Source organism: Podarcis gaigeae (assembly GCF_964106915.1).
Source record: "Podarcis gaigeae genome assembly, chromosome: 4".
NCBI lineage: Eukaryota > Metazoa > Chordata > Lepidosauria > Squamata > Lacertidae > Podarcis > Podarcis gaigeae.
Genome location: NC_139677.1, coordinates 80,592,358 through 80,612,288, shown reverse-complemented (window position 1 = coordinate 80,612,288; position 19,931 = coordinate 80,592,358). Strand labels below are relative to the sequence as shown.

At 45.1% G+C, this 19,931-nt stretch overlaps 2 protein-coding genes across 3 annotated transcripts in view; one reads left to right on the top strand and one right to left on the bottom strand.

Moving 5' to 3' along the window:
* The window catches only part of HSPH1 (heat shock protein family H (Hsp110) member 1), a 29,997-nt gene extending 14,554 nt beyond the window's left edge, over positions 1–15,443 (bottom strand). Inside the window, exons 1-8 of one of the 2 annotated variants that reach the window (XM_083736425.1) lie at positions 15,014–15,443; positions 9,590–9,647; positions 6,910–7,050; positions 5,585–5,707; positions 4,077–4,176; positions 3,532–3,665; positions 1,556–1,800; positions 623–851 (exon numbers count right to left, since the gene is read on the bottom strand). In XM_083736425.1, the coding sequence (XP_083592551.1) occupies positions 623–851; positions 1,556–1,800; positions 3,532–3,665; positions 4,077–4,176; positions 5,585–5,707; positions 6,910–7,050; positions 9,590–9,647; positions 15,014–15,120 (1,137 nt within the window). In that variant the 5' untranslated portion in view covers positions 15,121–15,443. The remainder of the gene's footprint in view (positions 1–622; positions 852–1,555; positions 1,801–3,531; positions 3,666–4,076; positions 4,177–5,584; positions 5,708–6,909; positions 7,051–9,589; positions 9,648–15,013) is intronic. The other variant, XM_083736426.1, reaches the window with a different exon arrangement.
* LOC310843240 (cilia- and flagella-associated protein 337-like) overlaps positions 1–19,931 on the top strand; it is a 1,288,916-nt gene that overhangs the window by 44,940 nt on the left and 1,224,045 nt on the right. The window lies entirely within an intron of this gene.

Here is a 19,931-nt window from a genome sequence, read left to right as displayed (position 1 = left end):
TAACCAGTGAGGTAGGATGGGGGGAAAATTTCCCAGGACTTTTTTAGTTTTTCCACATAAAAGTTTTCCTCTTGCAAGCTCAAGAGCAACAATAAATGGATGCCAACCACAAATGCCACGCAACGCAAGCTTGGAAGCGTCAAACATTTGAAGTTTCATTTACTAAAGATAGGAGTGACAGGATTCCCAATGAGGCTAATTTGCATAGGGATTTTTTTTGCATAATTTGCATAGGGATTTGCATAGGGATTTGAGATGTGTGCCTGTTTACAAGTGAGAAAGTGGGTGACCATTAAAGGAAACAGAATTACATCATTCAAACAAAACCAGACAACACTAAAATCAGTTGCCAGGTAGATATATCCAGACAGATTCAACATGATATCAAGACTTGTTTTGGAAGAATACATATAATTAAGAAGTACTTGTTTTTAACCTGTGGAGGGAAAGCTGCTGGCAGGGTGGGGGAGTTTTAGAGCAGATCGACGCTGGGTGGGTTAAAGCCCCACCACCCGCCACTTCTCCAGCAGAAATGCTCCCTTCCAAAGGCACCCCCAAAGTGTGGACCAGCTGAAGCCAAGAGACCCATCTCCCGGAAGGAGGGAGGGTGTTGCCCACACACCTGCAAGGCACAGCCTCTTGCGACAGCTTCGTCGGCGTTGAGTGTGGTGCTCACGTCCATGCCAAAGAACTTCCCGATCTTCTCTTTGACAGCTGGCATGCGCGTGGCCCCGCCGACAATTTCCACAGCGTGCACATCCTCCACTTTGAGCTGAGTCTGGTCCATCAAGGAACGAAGGGGAAGCTCTATTTTTTGCAAGAGGTCAGCACACATTTCCTCAAACTGGGATCTAGGCAGGCAAAACACAAAGAGAAACCGAGGGCTGAGGCTTCCTTGGAGTTCAAGCAAGGCGGTCTATGGCGATTGCTCAACCCTGATCGCCTTGGTCGGTTCAAAAGCGAGAGAAAGCCTTTCTTCCGCACCCATGAACTAGGGACAAAATGCAGCGCCACCTCACTGGGGCACGACACTCCTGTGCCCGGTCAAGACAAGGATAAGGACAGTTCACTGGTGCCTCCATTAGTAGCACTGCAGCGCCACCTCACTGGGGCATGACACTCCTGTGCCCGGTCAAGACAAGGATAAGGACAGTTCACTGGTGCCTCCATTAGTAGCTCCTGGGTATGCCTAGAAAGAGCTACTTCATACATTTTATGGCCTTCAGCTACCGCATCCTGCAAGTGCGAAGACTTCTGCTTGCACAATTTCCTCTCCTCTTCCTGCCACTGTGTGCACCCTGCACCTTCCCCAAATCTGCTCCAGAGGGTTGGGGGAACCCCTAGGATAGATTTAGGGGGTGTCAGGGGGAGCAGAGGGGAAGAACGCCCCACAGGGCAAGCAGAAATCCTTGTGGTGACAGAATGGTAACATAGAGCTATATCTGACGTGCTTCCTATAAAGTATAAACCTTCTCTTGTTTGTCTTTTTGTTCAAAGGTTTCCATGCAATCTATTCTTTCCAGTACAATTGAACCGCATCAGAGGGATCTCTCACCTATTCATCTTTCCAGACACGTCTATATCATTCATAAAGCATTCAATATTAAGTGGGATATCTGTGCTGTTTGAGCTCATTAGTTTTTTCAGCTTCTCACACTCCTGGTATAAACGAAGAAGGGCCCGTACTTTAGATTTGGGGTCCAGTTTGTACTTGGCTTTTATTTCAGCACAGAAGTGATCCACTAGTTTTTCATCAAAGCTTTTTCCGCCCAGAAAAGGATCAAAAGCTGTGCCAAGGACCTGGTTGGAAAAAAAAAAAGGCAATGTTAGCTGTCCTACATAGCACCGTCATTCAAACCTGGAATGAAATGACTATTGATACGAAGGCTAAGCAAATGGCACTACGAACCAGCATTGTTTAATCATAACATTGACATCCATGTACAAACATACACAGAGCTCCCAGTGCATGCTAAATCAACACAGGCAGTACCAGTTTAGGGCCAGCTTGGGAGAACATACTCAAATCAAGCAGGCGTAATTCATGGGTAAGGTTCCGTCATTCCGTCTATTTCCGAAGTTCCGTTGTGAGCGCAGTTGCTCATGTGGCCGAAACGATACCACAATACAGATACACAAAAGACCCACAAAATTTACAGAAGCACAACTAAAGCAAAGAGGCGGAGGGAACCCCAGGACTGTCCAATGGGAGTGGAGTGTGCTCATTGGCCACATCATGCTGAACACTGGGGACAGGTAACTCAGCGGAAGGATGAATGGAAAGGACAGGAGTGGATCACCAGATGGGGTGGAGCTGTAGCAATAAATAGCCCATCAGTGATGTCACTGCCATTCCCTGGGAGAGAGGGAGGTTGGAGTTGTGCAGGTACACCAACAGAGCCCATCTGGCACTCCCGTCAACACGCCCACTGTTAGCGACTTGTGCAAGCCAGTTGATAGTTCACCACACCGCAACCCGTGTGATGTATCGTCCCAGTATGCAGAGCCTCAGTAGAGTCTTCAGGGTTTTCCTGCTCCCAGCAGACAGCTTCTTCCAGAGTCCCTAGTTGAGGGGGAAACTCCTCTCCCACACAGTGCAAAGCAACCAAGTGATCACTGTCTTCGGGAGCAAGACAAAGCTAAACATGCCTATCTACTATATACAGTTCTTCTGGTTTCTGAATTAAATTCGTTCCAGAGGCCCGCTCTTAACCTGAAACTGTTCTTAACCTGAAACACCACTTTAGCTAATGGGCCTCCTGCCGCCGCCACGCAATTTCTGTTCAAACCCTGAAGCAAAGTTCTTAACCTGAAGCACTATTTCTGGGTTAGCAGAGTCTGCAACCTGAAGCGTATGTAACCCGAGGTACCACTGTATACATATGTACAGAGAGATCTGCTAACACAATTGCCAGGCTAGCCAACGCTGCTGTGCAAAACCCACAGCCTTTTCCTGACTCTCACAGATTCAGAGTCAGACCAGGACAGCACCAGGAGATGTAACTGGACCCAATGAAGGCAACGCCCCAGAGACTATTATACCTGTCTCTACATCCCTGAGCCAATGGGAGGGTGAATGACTCGGCAGTCACACACCCGACCTCTGTTGCTATGGTAACCCAGTGCACCTGGTCTCTTATCTCAGAACATCCAGATTATTGGGGGGGGGGTTGCTCCTCAAGGCATGAGACTAAGCATTGTGTTATTTATCCCATTGTTCACATTACACCGATACAAAGGCAGCCCTGACCTCACCTGTCACCTCCCTCTCCCCTTCGTGGGAAGTAGCAGCAGCACTGCTGCCAGGACGCTCCTGCTGCGGCTTAGCCCTGCCTGATGCACCACTCCTAGCTGAACCACTCAGACCTCTGGCCCCAGTTGACCACGTGCTGCTTGCTTTCTGTCCTGTTTGCAACACTCTGCATAGAGCTTTTCTCCTCGCCTTTCCAGTTTTTGCCGTTCTGCATCCACATTCCCGGAAATGAGTTTGCCAACAGGTCTGCTCATATCGGCCCCTCAGGCTCTGCCTACCTTCACTTTACCCTTGTTAAAAGCGCAGGCGGAGACTTGAAACGCCGAGTAGCCCATATCTATGAACACCACCAATCGTGGTTTCTCTTCCGGAGCTGGAAGGTCCTGCTTGTAAATCCCGTAGTTCAGGGCCACTGGGAAAAGACAAACCATTGATGTTAAGTCAAAGCTGCTTACAACAGCCAGAAAGTCAATGGCACTTCCAGCAGGGGAGGTGACGCTGCATTCAACCCTGGCATACACTTGAGACAGCAAAGTTTGCTTACTCAGAAATGTAGCAGAAAAGATGGAGAATAGTTGCCGTCTGCCTTTTCCCTTCACCATCCCCAACCATGCGGCCTTGATAAATTGGTTAACAAGCTGACACCTAATGCCCTTATGAACTCCAGAAGCAGTTTTCTGAGCTTACGCATCTGCTGGGAAAATTTACATGCTGGGACAGCACATTTTCACAATAAGCTTTTGCATCATCGGTAGGCGTAGCTATAATTGTGAGGGGAGACACTTTGCTCTACGTAAACAGGAAGAAAATTTCATTGGCCCACCTGCTGTCATATCATTCATGAGCCTGAGACAATTCAAGCCCACAACCTGAGCAGCATCCAGCAGAGACCTCCTTTCAGGATCAGTGAAGAAAGTTGGAACCTAGGGGAAGCGATCACATAGAGGTATGGAGGGTTACCAAAAGTCCTGCTAATTTGTTTTTAAAATACAATCTCTCTGGGCTTCTTTTGCAGTAATTTAAAGGCACATTGTTTCAGCCCTGGCTACTAAGTTGGCTTCTCATTCGCCGCCCCAGTGCAACCCTGACGGCTGATTTCAGCAAGGACATTGCATTGAGTAACATGTTGAGAAGACTGATTGATTTTACTAAGATGTGACTTTTCCTCAACTAGCTGTGCCCATAGTGGATTACAGTGGAAACATCAAAATAGAGAACATTGGAAACACAAATATACAAGATACAAAACACGCCAATAAATTCAAAATAATGAAAGTCAACAATTTAGCAAACACAGAATAAATTCAATATTACCAAACAAAAAAAACTTCACCCCAACCTATGCTTAAGTACATAAATACCAAGCAAATAAAAGTTAGCACACAATAGGATGCGATATAAATGTTTTAAAATGCATATTCTCACACTTCTGCAGTTATTTTAAAATGAATGGCACACTGTAGCAACATGCGATATAATACATTTACATAACACGTTTGCATAATTTTAAATTCATGGAAAGCTGGCAAAAATCAGCTCCCTTTAAGTCTTCAACATAAGCCACCCAATTTTAAAACACACGTTGGTGGTTTATGATGTAGAATTAATTCATTTATTTTTGCCAACTATCCATGCGAATGTATAATTAATTAAAAGCCTTATATTAGGAATTCATAATCATTGTGTATAGGTTTACTGTATGATTTTTTTATGTCTTGGTTGTATCCAATGCTCTACAGGCAGAACTCACCTTGTACAACGGAATTTTCCCCTCCTCTTCTCCTACAGGCCTGTCCCAAACTGCTTCAGAAAGTCCCCCTGCCCCAATATAGCTGATTTTGAGAGTGCGGGGGGGGGGGGCAGAGAAGAGGAGAGGAGGGGAAGTTTCATTCCACAAGTGGAACTCTCTTACATTGGCAGAAAAGGAACGCTGGATACTGCCCACAGTATTTCACACCACTTTGCACTAACACATGATATATGTGCTATTAGTACTTGTCATTATCTCTTGCCTATTTCAATTACACTCATATATTACTCTTATAGATCTATAAGTAACCAAATGCAATGTTTTCTTTTCACATCTTAACAATGTCTCCATATTTACGTGGGTGTCCCGGAGGATTCCCATCGAGGTTTGTTTTGTTCTCCACCTGCTTAGCTTCACTGATGCTGCAGCATCAGATCATGCGCCACATCACCCCCCGGGGCCAGTTATATTCAATATTCAAAGTTGCTTAGACGACTGCACAACAAAAATATTGAAAAGCTTCTACAGGGTCAGCACAAGAGGAGACAAATACAAACCCAAGGTTAAATGGAGCTACTTACTGAAATAACACAATCGGAGACAGGCTTTTTGAGGTTATTCTCTGCCGTCTCCTTCAGTTTCGTCAGCAGCATAGCTGTTATCTGCTCCACACTAAATAAATGCTCTTCGTCCATGTACATAACCTGAAGAAACGAAACAAGAGTAAAGCTACTATTGCAGCAATTCCCACCAGGCCCAAGCCAGGTCAGTCCTCTATTATTCTTAGATTCTAATCACCAAACATTCATTCTACAAAACAATTATTTCCAAAAACATTTCCTATTGCACATCTGAAAGTCAAAGCTAGCTGTAAATGAGCAACACGCACACACAGAGAGCCACCCTGAGAATGTGAGAAAACTGACAGGAGGCCAAGATCTGAGGAAAAGGCTGAAGTATGAGGGGCGGGGGGAAAGCCACAACAACCACATTCAGGTGTAAAGATAAACTATGGTTAATCATGACATGAGTAGCAGGGAGCTTTGCTTCCCTCCACTATGGCCATGAGAAGCTTTTGCTTTCAATTAAGCACAGCTTAATAAGGGACGCGGGTGGCGCTGTGGGTTAAACCACAGAGCCTAGGACTTGCAGATCAGAAGGTTGGCGGTTCCAATCCCCGCGACGGGGTGAGCTCCTGTTGCTCGGTCCCAGCTCCTGCCCACCTAGCAGTTCAAAAGCACGTCAAAGTGCAAGTAGATAAATAGGTACCGCTCTGGTGGGAAGGTAAACGGCGTTTCCGTGCACTGCTCTGGTTCACCAGAAGCGGCTTAGTCATACTGGCCACATGACCCAGAAGCTGTACGCCGGCTCCCTCAGCCAATAAAGCGAGATGAGCGCCACAACCCCAGAGTTGGCCACGACTAGACCTAATGGTCAGGGGTCCCTTTACCTTTAAGCACAGCTTAATATTTCATCCAAACCCTAACAGTGGTAAACCTTAACAATGTTTTGCTGAAATAAGCCAGCTTCATAATTATGATCTGAGGCTGGTTTGTTCCAAACAAAACACACATCAAAGCTTAACCACCATTTATCCGATTCAGATAACACATTACAGCTGACTGGTGGTGCCTACAAACCTCTTTACCTCCCTCCTGACATCAAGTATAAGATGGGCAGACATGGCTGGGCCTAGAAGACCTAATGAGGTGAGCAGGCCAGAGATTCTCTACCCCTGACTCGACATTAACATCAAAGCAAAGGTCATGGTTTGTCTTGCTCCAGACAAACCATGAGCTGCAGTCAAGGTTGGCATAGTGTGAGGTACTCCCATTTATCTTACGAAAGGAGATTGACAAAAAAAAAAAGAAGAAGTAAAATCATAGAAGCGATGAATTTGTCTTACCTTTATTCCAACATTTCCATTTTTCATTGGAACAACAGAGTAGCTCAAGTGCTCTTTCTCCTTCTGGATAAAAGGATCGTTACATGTACGGCCGTGGAATCTCTTGAAGTTAAACACCGTGTTCTTTGCATGGGTAATTAACTGCAAATGGAGGGTGGGGGGAGAGAAAACTCTGATGACTGGCCATCTTGTCAAAGAAGATGCCAGAAGCGAACTGAGATCTATTGTCAGCAAAGGCACATTTCAAGTATAGGCATGTTTCAAGTTCTGTTTATTGCTTCAAGTTTCATTTATCATTACTAGTTAAAGCTGGGGTGGGCAACCTTTTCTAACTGGCTCCTTCTTGCGGGCCAACTTTTACAGGTGGGAGGGACACAATAATTTATTTAACTCATTAGTATTATTTTTTAAAGTAGCTCAGAGCATCTTGCAACATTAAAAATATAGCATTAAAACTAGCATAAAACTAAAGCAGAGTAAAATCTGTAATTCATTCATATTTTTAAAGGGCAGGACTAAAACATACCACCCACTGAAGGAAGAAGCCAGAGATAATAAAAAGTCAATAGCCTGGTAGAAACACTTTTTCCTGGTGCCTAAAGGTAAGTAATGAAAGCACAAGGTAGGCCTCCCTGAAGAGGGTCTCTTCTTGTGTCAACACTCTCCGCTCCTCCCTTGGAGGGGGCACATGGACAGTGAGCACAGGATCCAGGTTGGTCCATGTGGGGAGAGACTGTCCTTGAGGTATTGGGGGTTAAAGCCACATAAGGGTCTATGGGTCAAAACCAGCACTTTGAACTGAGCACAGAAACAAAATTGGTGACAGAATTGATTTTATATGCTCAGACCATCTTAACGTCAGTCATCTGGCTCTCGAATTCTGCACCAGTTGCAGTTTCTGAATCAACTTCCAAGGAAGCCCCGTGTATATGGCATTAAAATAATCTAACCTAGAGGCTACCAGAGAAAGGATAACTGAAATGAGGCTGTTTCTGTCCAGAGAGGGGTGCAGCTGGGCACTCTGCACCACCAAGGCCACTTGAGCCTCAAGCGACAGTCCAGCTATGCGCCTGCTCCTCTGGAGGGAGTGTAGCTCCATCAAGAACAGGGGATCATACTCTAACAGTGCCTCAGTCTTGTCGGGATTGAGCTTCAGTTTATTGGATCCCATCTGGTCCGCAACCCAAGGAAAAACATATCCACTGCCACACTTGGACAATGCACTCCGAAACGCTGGATGAGCTCCCTCAGCAGTTTCATGTAGACGTTGAAGAGCATGAGGTCATGCTAGAATGTCCAGTCAGTGGGCTCATCTTGGCATGCCAGAGGGTCCAATTTGACCTGAGGGGATATTTCCCCCAACCAACCCTACCTGTCAATCAACTGACCCAACATCATGTTTGATCCTGGCAGTGGGGCTCAGCCTTGCTGCGTTTTGATCCACCAGTGTGCTTCCTTGTGAGGAACATTCTGGTGAAGCAGACCCCCGAGCAGTGGTGTAGCTAGCCGCTCGGGTGCCCAGTGCAGCGCACGTGTCCTGCAGCCCGGGGCAGGGCGCGCTACCCATAGGGGCAGGGCACGCTGCGTGGAGCCTCTCCGCCGCCTCCCCCTCAGCTGTAGAGCAGCTGAGGGAGAGGTGGTGGGCAGACGCAAGCCCCACGCTGCCATTTCAGGCAGCGCGGAGCCTGCAAGCGCCCAAGCCACCACATCACTCCCAGGTAAGTGCCGGCCCCTGCGGTGTGGCACCCAGTGCCAGCCACATTTCATTACGTTTGTTGACTGAACTAAAACGTTTTGTGAGCCTATTTTTAAATTATTTTTAAAAACTCATATTTTTGTCATTTTGTCACACACACCCTCAGTGAGGATGATGATGATGAAGAAGAAGAGGAGGAGGAGTTTGGACTTGATACCCCGCCTTTCACTCCCCTTCAGGAGTCTCAAAGCGGCTAACATTCTCCTTTCCCTTCCTCCCCCACAACAAACACCCTGTGAGGTGAGTGGGGCTAAGAGACTTCAGAGAAGTGTGACTGGCCCAAGGTCACCCAGCAGCTGCATGTGGAAGAGTGGGGAAGCAAACCCAGTTCACCAGATTACGAGGCCACTATACCCACGATGACACCCGGGGCGGACCGCACCCCCCTTCTGCTGCCACTGCCCCCGATCCCTGCAGGTCATGATGTTTGATGATTGATAGGTGAGTGGCCTCCATCTACAATTCAGATTTGGCTTTGATAGATAGATGAATAATATATGTAGCACCCAAAGGGGGACAGGCCATTGGCCCATCTGATGAGTTTCTGGGTCACTGGAAAGCCCAAGCAGTGTAGAAAACAGCTGCTTGAAGGGCTACACTTAGCATTTGCCTCTCTGTCCAGTGTAGGAACATGAGAAAAGATCTACTGGATTAGGAAAAAGTCCAGCGTCTAGTCTAGCATCCTGTTTTCACAGTGGCCAACCCGATGCCTTTGGAAATCGCTAAGCAGAGCATGACTGTAATAGTCCTCTCCCCATCTGACAGGTCTAGCAGCAGTTATTAGTATAATTTCAGCAACCTACATTCTGAGAAGCAGCATGGGTAATTAATTTTTTTTCTACTCCCAGTGTCTTATTTTCAAAACAGCCACTTTACTAATTTCCCAATGTAATTTCACTTGCTGTTATTCAGAAAATGACTCACTTGGTTCTTAGCAGACACTCCAATTGCCCTGTTCTTGGACCCAAACGACACCACCGATCTGAAAAGAAAGTAATCCACCAGTGATTATAATATACACAGTAAATTGCCATTGATTGAGAGGCTGGTGGGCTTCTCTGATATCATTCGATCTAAAAACATGCACTTGTGAACATTTCCTTCTGCACCTTACATTTAAAGTGCTCTCTGGCAGTCATTGCTTCCCCCAAAGAAACATGGGTACTGTAGTTTGTTGAGGGTGCTGGGAATTGTAGCTCTGTGAGGTATCTCCCAGTGACTCTGTTGGGAGCTGCCCAGAGTGGCTGGGGAAACCCAGCCAGATGGATAGGGTCCAAATAATAAATTATTATTATATTATTATAACCGCTAAAGTGGTATATGAGTGCTTTAAATGGATGGTGTGGATGTGGCCAGGAAACAGCATTTTTAAAGCAGTGCATTACAACAGCATCAGTTCATGCCTACCTAATAGTGACTGCCTGTGTCAGCACAGTGAAGATACTAAAAAAGTAATTTCTGCCCAAAACTATAGAAATACTTCATTTCTACAAAGATTTACATATTTGCTGCTGCAGGTAAATGTGTTGAAATGACCTAAGTCCCAATAGAACTGCACCATATGGCACAGTTAAGATCTGAATTTAAAATATGCAAGGGCTGGAATTTTCCACATTTGATCTTGAATCACAGGTCAATTGGTCAGGGGGTCAAGATTGCTTGAAGGAAATCCCTGAGCCGCCCCCCAGCTTGTTATGAAAGGAAGAGCTGTACAAAACCGGTAATTTAGTCAGAGTGGAAACAAAACTCAGGACAGTGGTGCTCTCTGCAAGGCAAAGGACGGTAACAGGTATTATGAAAACAGCAATTCATTCCCTCCATAATGGGCAGTGAAACTTTCTTCTGTCCTGATGCCGTTGTGCTCTGAGCTTCCATGCCCACGGGTCATCTGCTTGAACCACCTGAAATGCAGGAATATGCACCCATACGGGTTTCAAACCCATGGCCTTGGCATTATCAACACCATGCTCTAACCCAGGGGTTGGCAAAGTTTTTGTGGTTTGGGCCAGTTCATGGTCCTGCAGACGCCATGGTGGGCCAGAGTGTGTGTGTGCGCGCAAGCACTATTTCCGGCGTGGAAGAGGCATGCGCAGCTTCCCATTGACTGCAGGAGCTTCCTGCAGCCAATGGGAAGCCAGCCAGCATTACGGAATATGGACTCTGCTCCGCGCCAGTTTAGGACACAGCAGCTGACTGATCGGGCAGCAGGGGTCCATGGGCCAGTTAAACAACCCCCATGGGCCGCTTTTGGCCCATAGGCCTTAGGTTGCCAACCCCTGCTCTAACCAACTGAGCTAAGCAGCAAAACAAGGTTGGGGAAAGAAACCATGTGATGATATCAGGATTGGTTTTTTTAAAAAATAATTTTTTTAAAAAAAAATGATATATTGTAAAGTTATTTTGGTAAAATTACAAAGCAGGGTTCACCATCCTTTCTGAACCAACAGGCACATTCTGAATTTTTAGAAAGTGGGGCGGGCACCACTCACGAAATGGCTGTTATGGGGGATGGCAGAACACTAAATTAGTCACTGCTGCTTCCTCAACCCAGGGAAAACCAGCCATGGGAAGTCAGATATGTCCTGCTGGTCCTTAGTGTAGAAATCATACAATATTGAATTTTACTCCCCACTCCACCCGGACACACAATGATGCTATTGCTGTAAAATAACAAGAGGAAGGATTTCATAGTACCAAGAAAAATATACAAGGTGACCACATCACACACTTTGCATATGCAGCTCTCAATTTCCCCTACAGACCACTCATATCACATATTCATACAAACCTCCCCTTCTCTCTCTTACACACCTACCTCTCCCCCCCCTCAGAGGCAGCAAATACATATGGTACTTCTTCCTCTCTCACACACATATGTGGGCATCCACAGGAAATTTTAAAGGAGGGAGGGAGGCAAAACAAAACCCTGAAATGGCAAAGCAGGCTACTTTTGCACAAAACTGAGAAGAATGGTGTCTGTACATTTTTGCCTCACACCTTGGGTTCTAAAAGTGCTGGAAACTTGCTACTGCTTTTTAAAAATGAGAGCTGGGAATCTGGGGGTTGTTGTTGACCCTTTGAGGGGGTCTGGTCTAAAGGAAATAATTACACTTACAACCTCTTTAAAAATTACCCCTGTCAAACATAGTTGTACAATTCATACACAAGTGATCGTAGTCTGATAAACCAAGATCTAGCGGATTGGGAATGACCTTTCCTTCCTCACCCCCTTCTTCCCTTGAACACCTGACTTAGATGAGGGTTTCTTACATGACTGCTTTCCACATCACCCAAATTGGGGGAATTATGCATTAAGAGCTCCCTCTGTACTGGGATACTGACAAGACAAGAACACTTCCAATTAGTCCAATAAACGATAGTTTTAGAGATTAGGATCACTATGCTTGAACTGGGCAACTGAGTGATTTTCTATGAAAATAAATAACAGGGAAATACCTTTTTGAGGCAAGGTATTAAAAATACGGCACAATACATTAGATACTCCATTGCTCTGATAAACACAAGACAGGGGGTCTGGGGCTTGTGCCAAGTCAACAAAGGCACTGGAATTGGGCCTCTGTCTCAAAGATATGTCGCCATATAGCAGGCACAGGCAAACTCCGGCCCTACAATTCCCATGATCCCTAGCTAACAGGACCAGGGGTCAGGGATGATGGGAATTGTAGTCCCAAACATCTGGAGGGCCGGAGTTTGCCTATGCCTGCTGTATAGCTTGTATAAACAAGTGCAAAGTGATGCATGCTGGGGCCAATTTTAATTTTATTTTACATACAGTATGCTTGTGTGGTCTGAACGGACAGTGAATGACCAGGAATGAGACCTTTGGATCATACCACATAGCTCAACGAAGATGTTGACCCAGTGTGTGGCATCTGTGAAAACTGTGTACATTTCTGCTAGCCTCACTGCAAAAAGGTTATTGTAGAAGTGGAAAGGTTTCTGAAAAGGGCAACCACAATGATCAATGGATGAAGCAACTTATTTATGCGGAAAGTTTGCAGCATTTGGGCCTTTAGATAACAGGCAAACAAAAGACCAAATGATAGGAGTGTAAAAAATCATTCATAGCATTGAGAAAGTGGATACAGCAAAGTTTTTCTCCCTGTCTCATAAATTATTATAATTATTTATTAAAATTCTATACCATGCTTCATTCAAGGATTACAGAGTGATTTACAATATAAAAACACAAGCCGGAAGCCACTGAAGAAAAGGCACTTCTTGTGTTGCCACCCTCTGGACCTCCCCAAGAGGCACACAAAGAAGGGCCTCAGATGATGAATGCAGGGTTCAGGTTGGTTCATATGGGAAGAGGCGGTCCTTGAGGTATTGTGGTCCTGAGCACTAGAACTTGTTGACATCCAATGAAGATGGATGTTGGATAATTCAGGGCAAACAAAAGAAAGTACTTCTTCACATGATGTATGGCTAAACTAGGGAATTTGCTCTCAGAAGCAAACAAGGAGGGGAAGAAGAGAAGTTGGGGAATATGCCAAGTTCTACACAAATTGTGCAATACATTCTGCTGGATCAGGCCAAAGCTCAATCTCGTTCACTTTTCTGTTCTCTGTTCACAGTGATCAGCTAAATGCTTGTTAGGAAGTCCACATGCAAGATCTGAGTGCAACAGAGTACAATATTCAGAGACATATTGCTTCCAACCAGTGGCGTAGAGTGGGTTGTCAGCACCCGGGGCAAGGCAAGTAATTTGCGCCCCCTAACCCGTGGATTTGCGCCCCCTAACCCTAACCCCCAGATGTTGCGCCCGGCCCCCCCTGCACCCCCACGCTACGCCACTGCTTCCAACAGAGAAGGCAGGACATATTCCACTCAGATGCAATACATTCTAGGGATTGCAATTTAAATAAAAATGTTGCTTATTTACAAATAGCTTTTATGAACAATTTCATACCCCCTATAATGGAATCCTGAACTTCAGGGCAAAGGGTGTGGTACAAAAATGGCTTTAAAGCAGAGCTTTCCAAACTTTTCATGTCAGTGATATTTTTTAGACATGCATCATTTCGCGACACAGTAATTCCATTTTACTAGCAAATGGGAGGTTAAATGAAATCATTTTGATGAATGCAAGACAACAGTGTTTTTATGGCATTAAAAGATTAATAAGCTTTCACTTAGGCAGCTTTGGGTGTGGAAATGGGCACTTGCCCATAGTCTCCCATCCCTATGGCATCTCAACTTTCTAGAGTTTACCAGTCTAACCTTTATCTCAAAGGCCCACTCAGGGTTGATGCTCCAGCCTATTGAGATAAGCAGAAAATACAGTTTATTCACTTGCTTGCATCCTCTGTCTCTATACGGAGGAGAGAAAACTCCAGAAGCTTCTAGATTCTGGTCTAAGCTTCCTGAATATTAGTCCATCTCCCCATAACTGCACAGGATCCAGCAAGCTCTTCTTTCAAACTGCATCATCACTCTCCCTCTCCCGCTTCCTTAGTGCCTAAGCATTAAGTAGGTGGAAATTGCTTGGGGATAGGGAGTGAAGGGGACACAGATTGTGAAGAGGCACTGCAGCATCATCTCTGCCCCTCCCTCTTCAATCAAGAATCCAAGAAAAAGGCAATACTCAACATCTTCCTCCTATATACACGCCCACCACAGGCTAAAGGAACGTGAGAGTTCATTTGCTTCTATGATGCACTCTTAAATTTCCATGCATGAGATGTCGGAAGCTGCAAGTGTGAGAGGAATGCAACAAAACTGAGCTTTCCGAGTGGGATATATACACACACGTGTGAAATAAGAACCGTTTGTCATGTTCTGGGCAGCTCACGTATCTTGGAAAGAATTAAATATCACTCCTAGCCCTCCCCCCCCCTCATTTAATTCAACACAGCTGGATCCGCTTCTAAGAAAGCTGTAGCCCTGGGCACAGTTACTTGAGAGCAACCACCGCTAAACTCAACGGGACTCAGTTACAAGGAAACGTGCTTACTTGCAAGTAAATGCCATTGATGTCTCCGTGGTTAGAATTGGGGATGTAAAAAAAAAAGGCCAGCGGATGTCTGCCTTCATCGTGCGTGGGGAACCACCAAGCCTACTCCCGAGTAAACCCTATATACACCCAACGGGGTTTGCGTAAGAGCAAAGATGCAGAGGATCACTTCCATCAGATGCAGGCATTGTCGCCTTCAGTTTGACACAGGTGCATCGCACGCCTGCATTTGCAAAGCCCGCAATCTTCTCTCCCTTCATGGCAGGGAGGGCGACCCTCTTTCTGCCCCGGACCCTTTGGCAGGGAGATCTCGCCTGCTTGCCTGCCTCTGACACCCCCACCCCACCCTACCCTCCGGATCCGTTACTCACGGGGTGCACCGGTCACTGAACTCGTTGGCCACGGTCTCTATACCCCCGGCTCTGGCCACCGCAACGTAGCAGCTCTGCGAGCCCAAGTCAAAGCCCACCACGGCCATGGCGGGGCTCCCTGCTCTGGACGGTGCTGGGGAAGGTGTGGATCCGCCCGCCGCCTCGCCGCTCGGCTCTCCCCCGCCGCCGCAGGTGCAACCCTCGCCCAGCCGCCGCTGCAGCCAAAGCCGCGCCCTGCCTGCCTGCCTGCGCGCGAAAATCTCTGCCTCCGGCGAGGAGGCTGAAATGTGACAATGGGCAGAAGTTTCCAGAAACTGCGACAAGCTCCGTCGCCGGCTCCACGTGCGGCTTCCGCTTCCGCCTTTCTCCGGCGAGCTCGAGCCCTCCCAGCCAATGCAGAGGCCGGGAACGCGGTGACGTCCGCCGTTGCCCGGGCGACGGCGGACGCCGCGCGGCCTGCCTCCGCCCGGCTGCTCGCGAACGTTCCAGACTGACGCAGGTAAGAGGCGTGGACCGGGGAAGTTGGCGTGAAGGCATGCGCAGCCGGGCCGTGGGTGGCGCTTTCCTTGCGCCGGGAAATGGGACGGGAAATAGAATGATCCCGAGTTGTTGTTAAAAGGCGCTCTCGGCTTTTCTTGGCGGGTGTGCTATATAGAGTGGGCTCTTTAAGCGGGAAAGTGATGCGTGTTTGCTAAAAGAGTGACAGTTCTAGTTCTGCGTCATTTGTAACCCACGGGCTTGTTTAATTCATCGGGTTGTCATGATGACTGTTTTTTCACCCTCTGAAACTCCGCTATCGCCACTCCCGAACATAGCTGTCAACTTTCAGATTTGAAAATAAGGGATCAGCAGCCTTACCTGTCCAGGGGACAGGCTACGGGATATCTAACAATCCGGAATAGCAGCGGGAAGCAGCGCTGAAATAAGGGGATTTCCCGCAAAAAAGGGAAGGTTGACAACTATGCTCCTGAAGTACAGTACTATAAAATTGTCATTATGCAGAGCAGTGCTATTATATTTACCCGCAAGGTACAGCCCGCTGAATTCAATGGCAATTATTTCCTAGATTCGTGGGATTTTAGAGTTGGTAGGTATCCCTGTACCTTCTCGCCCTCCCACAAACACATTTAAAACATATTGGATGTTAGTCAGCCCAAGGCCTGGCTGATGAGGAACATTTTCACCTTGCGCCTAAAGATGTATAGTGAAGGTGCCAGGTGAACCTTTCCTGGGAAGAGCATTCCACACATGGGGAGCCACTACAGAAAAGGTTCATTCTTGTGTTGCCACCTGCCAGACCTCTCCTGCAGAGGGCACTTGAAGAAGGGCCTCATTTGATGACAGCAAGATCTGGGTCAGTTCATATATGGAGAGGCAGGCCTTGAGTTATCTGGACATTGTGTAGAAATAAATGAGCTTTCCACCCTAATACGTAGTAAATTTCAAAGCTTTACCACAATACAGTCTTAAATACTAGTTACAAAAAAATTAAACATTATACAGAACATAAACATTATACAGAAAGCATTGCTTTCAAGTAGTAGGCAACGCCGTTCAGTTATGCAGTTCAGTAAATTTTCCTTTCTGGTCACAGAGATCCTAAGCTTGTTCATTATGGAGATTAGCTTTGCCTGCTGCTACTGGTAGCTGTCACTGACTTCTTAAGTTTCTCTCCTGTGAGAGATCTGCAATTTCCACCAATGAGTCATCATCTGGTAGCTTAACCCTCTGAAATGGAAAAACACCAGCTTTCTACTTTCACCCAGAGTGAAACCTCTGGCTTAATGTAAACATCTCTGCTTTGCAAATGCGAAGCTTTACATAAGCTTTAACCTCGATGCATACAAGTATTACATTTTATGTGTATTTAACATCAGAGTGGCTTACAAAAATCAGTGTAAGATGCTCACAGTCTAAAAAAGAAACGGCACAAGAAAAAGGAATGGGAGGGAAGAGGGAAAAGCAAGCTCAGGTTCTTAATGTTACACATCTTATAACATAGTTACAAAGCTCAGTCTATTCAAGTTACAGGTAGGTAGCTGTGTTGGTCTGCTGTAGTCGAAACAAAAAAACCCCAAAACCTTCCAGTAGCACCTTAGAGACCAACTAAGTTTGTTATTGGTATGAGCTTTCGTGTGCATGCACATTTCTTCAGATACACACTTATCCGAATAAGTATTGCATGCACACGAAAGCTCATACCAATAACAAACTTAGTTGGTCTCTAAGGTGCTACTGGAAGGATTATTATTTTTATTTTGCTCAGTCTATTCAAGTTATGGTGTGTAGAAGAGCAGCAGCTCCTTACCAATGTTACTGCAAATCTGGCTGTCTTGCCCTGCAGGCCCCCTAAAATATGTGGGCCCCGTAGGCCAGTGCCTACTCTGCCTCTTTGGTAATCCACTGATTCCTCCAGACACATTATCCCTACTGATAATACTGACAAGTCATAGGAGCACAGGAGTTAGACTTTCTTGAAACTTTACAAACGTAATATTCTTACTGGCCACCCTAATCTCTGCCAAGCGGTGCAAGTGAGTCCAAGGAGTCTTGGCACTCAACCAGAGTCTGTGTTCCTTTGGGAAAAATGAGGTGCAGCAGTGTCTTTGAAATGAGACTTATCTACACATATTTACACTAGAAGATTTCGATGGGGAGACACTTCACAGCATTTGCATCTCAGGAGGAGCCAGTCTTTCAGAGCAGGCCAACAGAGGATTCCCATACATCTCTGTGCCTCTCTCCCAGGTTCCTTCAGGCAGCTTGCCAAAATGATTCTGGCCTTCACAACAGCTCATGAAGCTCATCTCAACAACCTGGTCAGGTAGATTTGACTGAAAATTAGCCCCAAGCCACTCAATTGCTAGAGTCTTTGAACCCAAGTCTCCCTGGTACCAAATCCATCACTTTATCTGCTGCACCACACTGCTTATTTATACATTGAAACCACATATCCTCATCCAAATTATAAATGGGATGTGAGTGTATCTGACTGTGTGTAAGGAGACTTTACAAAACATAACTTATTCGACATTCGACTATAAAACTATTATGCTATTTCACACTCAGCTTATTGATTTCAGTAATATACAGTACTTTCACAAAATATGTTTTGACTCCAGTCCAACTGGAGTCTCTTACTTAAGTGGTTTCTTAATTAGGTTGACATTTTGTAAACTTGTTCGCTTCTTTTTTTACATGGAAGAGAACATTTTTAGACCACTTCAATTAGTAGGACAACACGTAGTATGTGTTACAATTTCAAATGTGCTTTTTCTGAAAAATACTAGATAAAAACAACAGAACATTATTTCAGAAAAATTTCTTTGCAAAATGCAAACATTAGTGATTGAAAGTTGTAATGACTGAGTGTTGGTGACTATCTGAAAAAAAAACCTTAATGAATGTTTAGAAGGGCTCTATTTTGATATTTATTTTACTATGTTACTATTTCATTATTTTTGTTTGGGGGGAAAACAAAGGTTGTTGGTGTCTAATAACAGCATCAAATCAGGGAAAAACTCTTTTAAACACAATCAGAATACTAGGGGGAGCTCTAACCACATGGAAAACACTCGTGTTCTTCACTTTTATAGGCAGAACAAGCTTGTCCCTATTATGATTTTTAGGAAATCATATTCCATTGCTTGGATGGGCAGTAATTCTTCTTTAGAGCTCAGCTGTAGAATTTGTTTGCAGTCCTGGAGAAAGGAATGATAATGACTTTGAGCATGTGCAGAGTGCCTTTGTTTTGTTGCCAGTCATATCAAGCACACCAACATCTGGGATAGAAAGACTGGATATGGCTATAAGGAAACATGAGTAATGCACCCTTTTATTTTTTGACCCCGCTAAGCAGTTTATCCAATGGCAGAGAGACAGTAATGCTGACATACAGTAGTATCCTTTTTTTTTTGTTCTTTTAAGATCACATTATTCTATTTATTTATTCACTACATTTTTTATTTCACTCATTAACAATACACTCTGGACTGTGTAAAATTAAAAAAAATGAAAACAAAACCCATGAAATATACAAATACATCATATTGAAGTAGTTAAAACACGAGAATAAAACAGACAGTACCGATAAATGTCTAAAAAGCACTAATATGTATTTTTAAAACTGAAAATCCTGGGGAAATAAAAGGACATTCACAGAGCAATAAATAAACTACAAAGTAAGTGCCCTCTTTAGTGAGGATATTCCACAGTAGAAGTGCCACCATTGAAAAGGCTCACCGCAGGGGCCACCTACTGTATCTCATTTGTCAGAGGAGCCTACAGAAGGGCCTTTGGAGAATGCTTACTGCTATATGATGATGATGATGATGATGATGATGATGATCACACACACACATGCTTTCTTTGGAAAGTTTTTAGGTCACATCCATGCCAGAATTCTTATAGCATTGCACTTCACTCTTGTCCTCAGTCTTGGTACGCTACTCTTTTTGCTTTTCTCATATGCATGTGTTTCCTGCTTTTGGAATTGCTATAGGCTCAGCTACATTGGCAAAGAAAATGCACTTTATGTGTGTTCTTTTTGCATTCTAACACTGTGACACCAGATTGCGCTGTGGAGTTCTGTTTTTGCTAACCTAGTTTCTCATACAAAGTTTGCAACACATTTAACTGAAACGCTTCTTCGTTTCTAGATCCAGCCTAGGTCCACACTAATATCCTTGGTAATCTTTCATTTCACTTTTGTCGTTTTGTGGTCCTGGAAATAGTATCTGCATTCACTCACTATTCTATTTTCTTAAGTTGAATGCAGTGCAAACGGGTGGGGGGAGCAAATCTTGTATTCACAAACTCATTCCCAAACAGATAACTTGATAAAGTTTGTTGGGGTAAACAAAAACAATGGAACAGTGTGAGACTTCTGCCAATGCAGTAACACAAAAGCATGTATCTC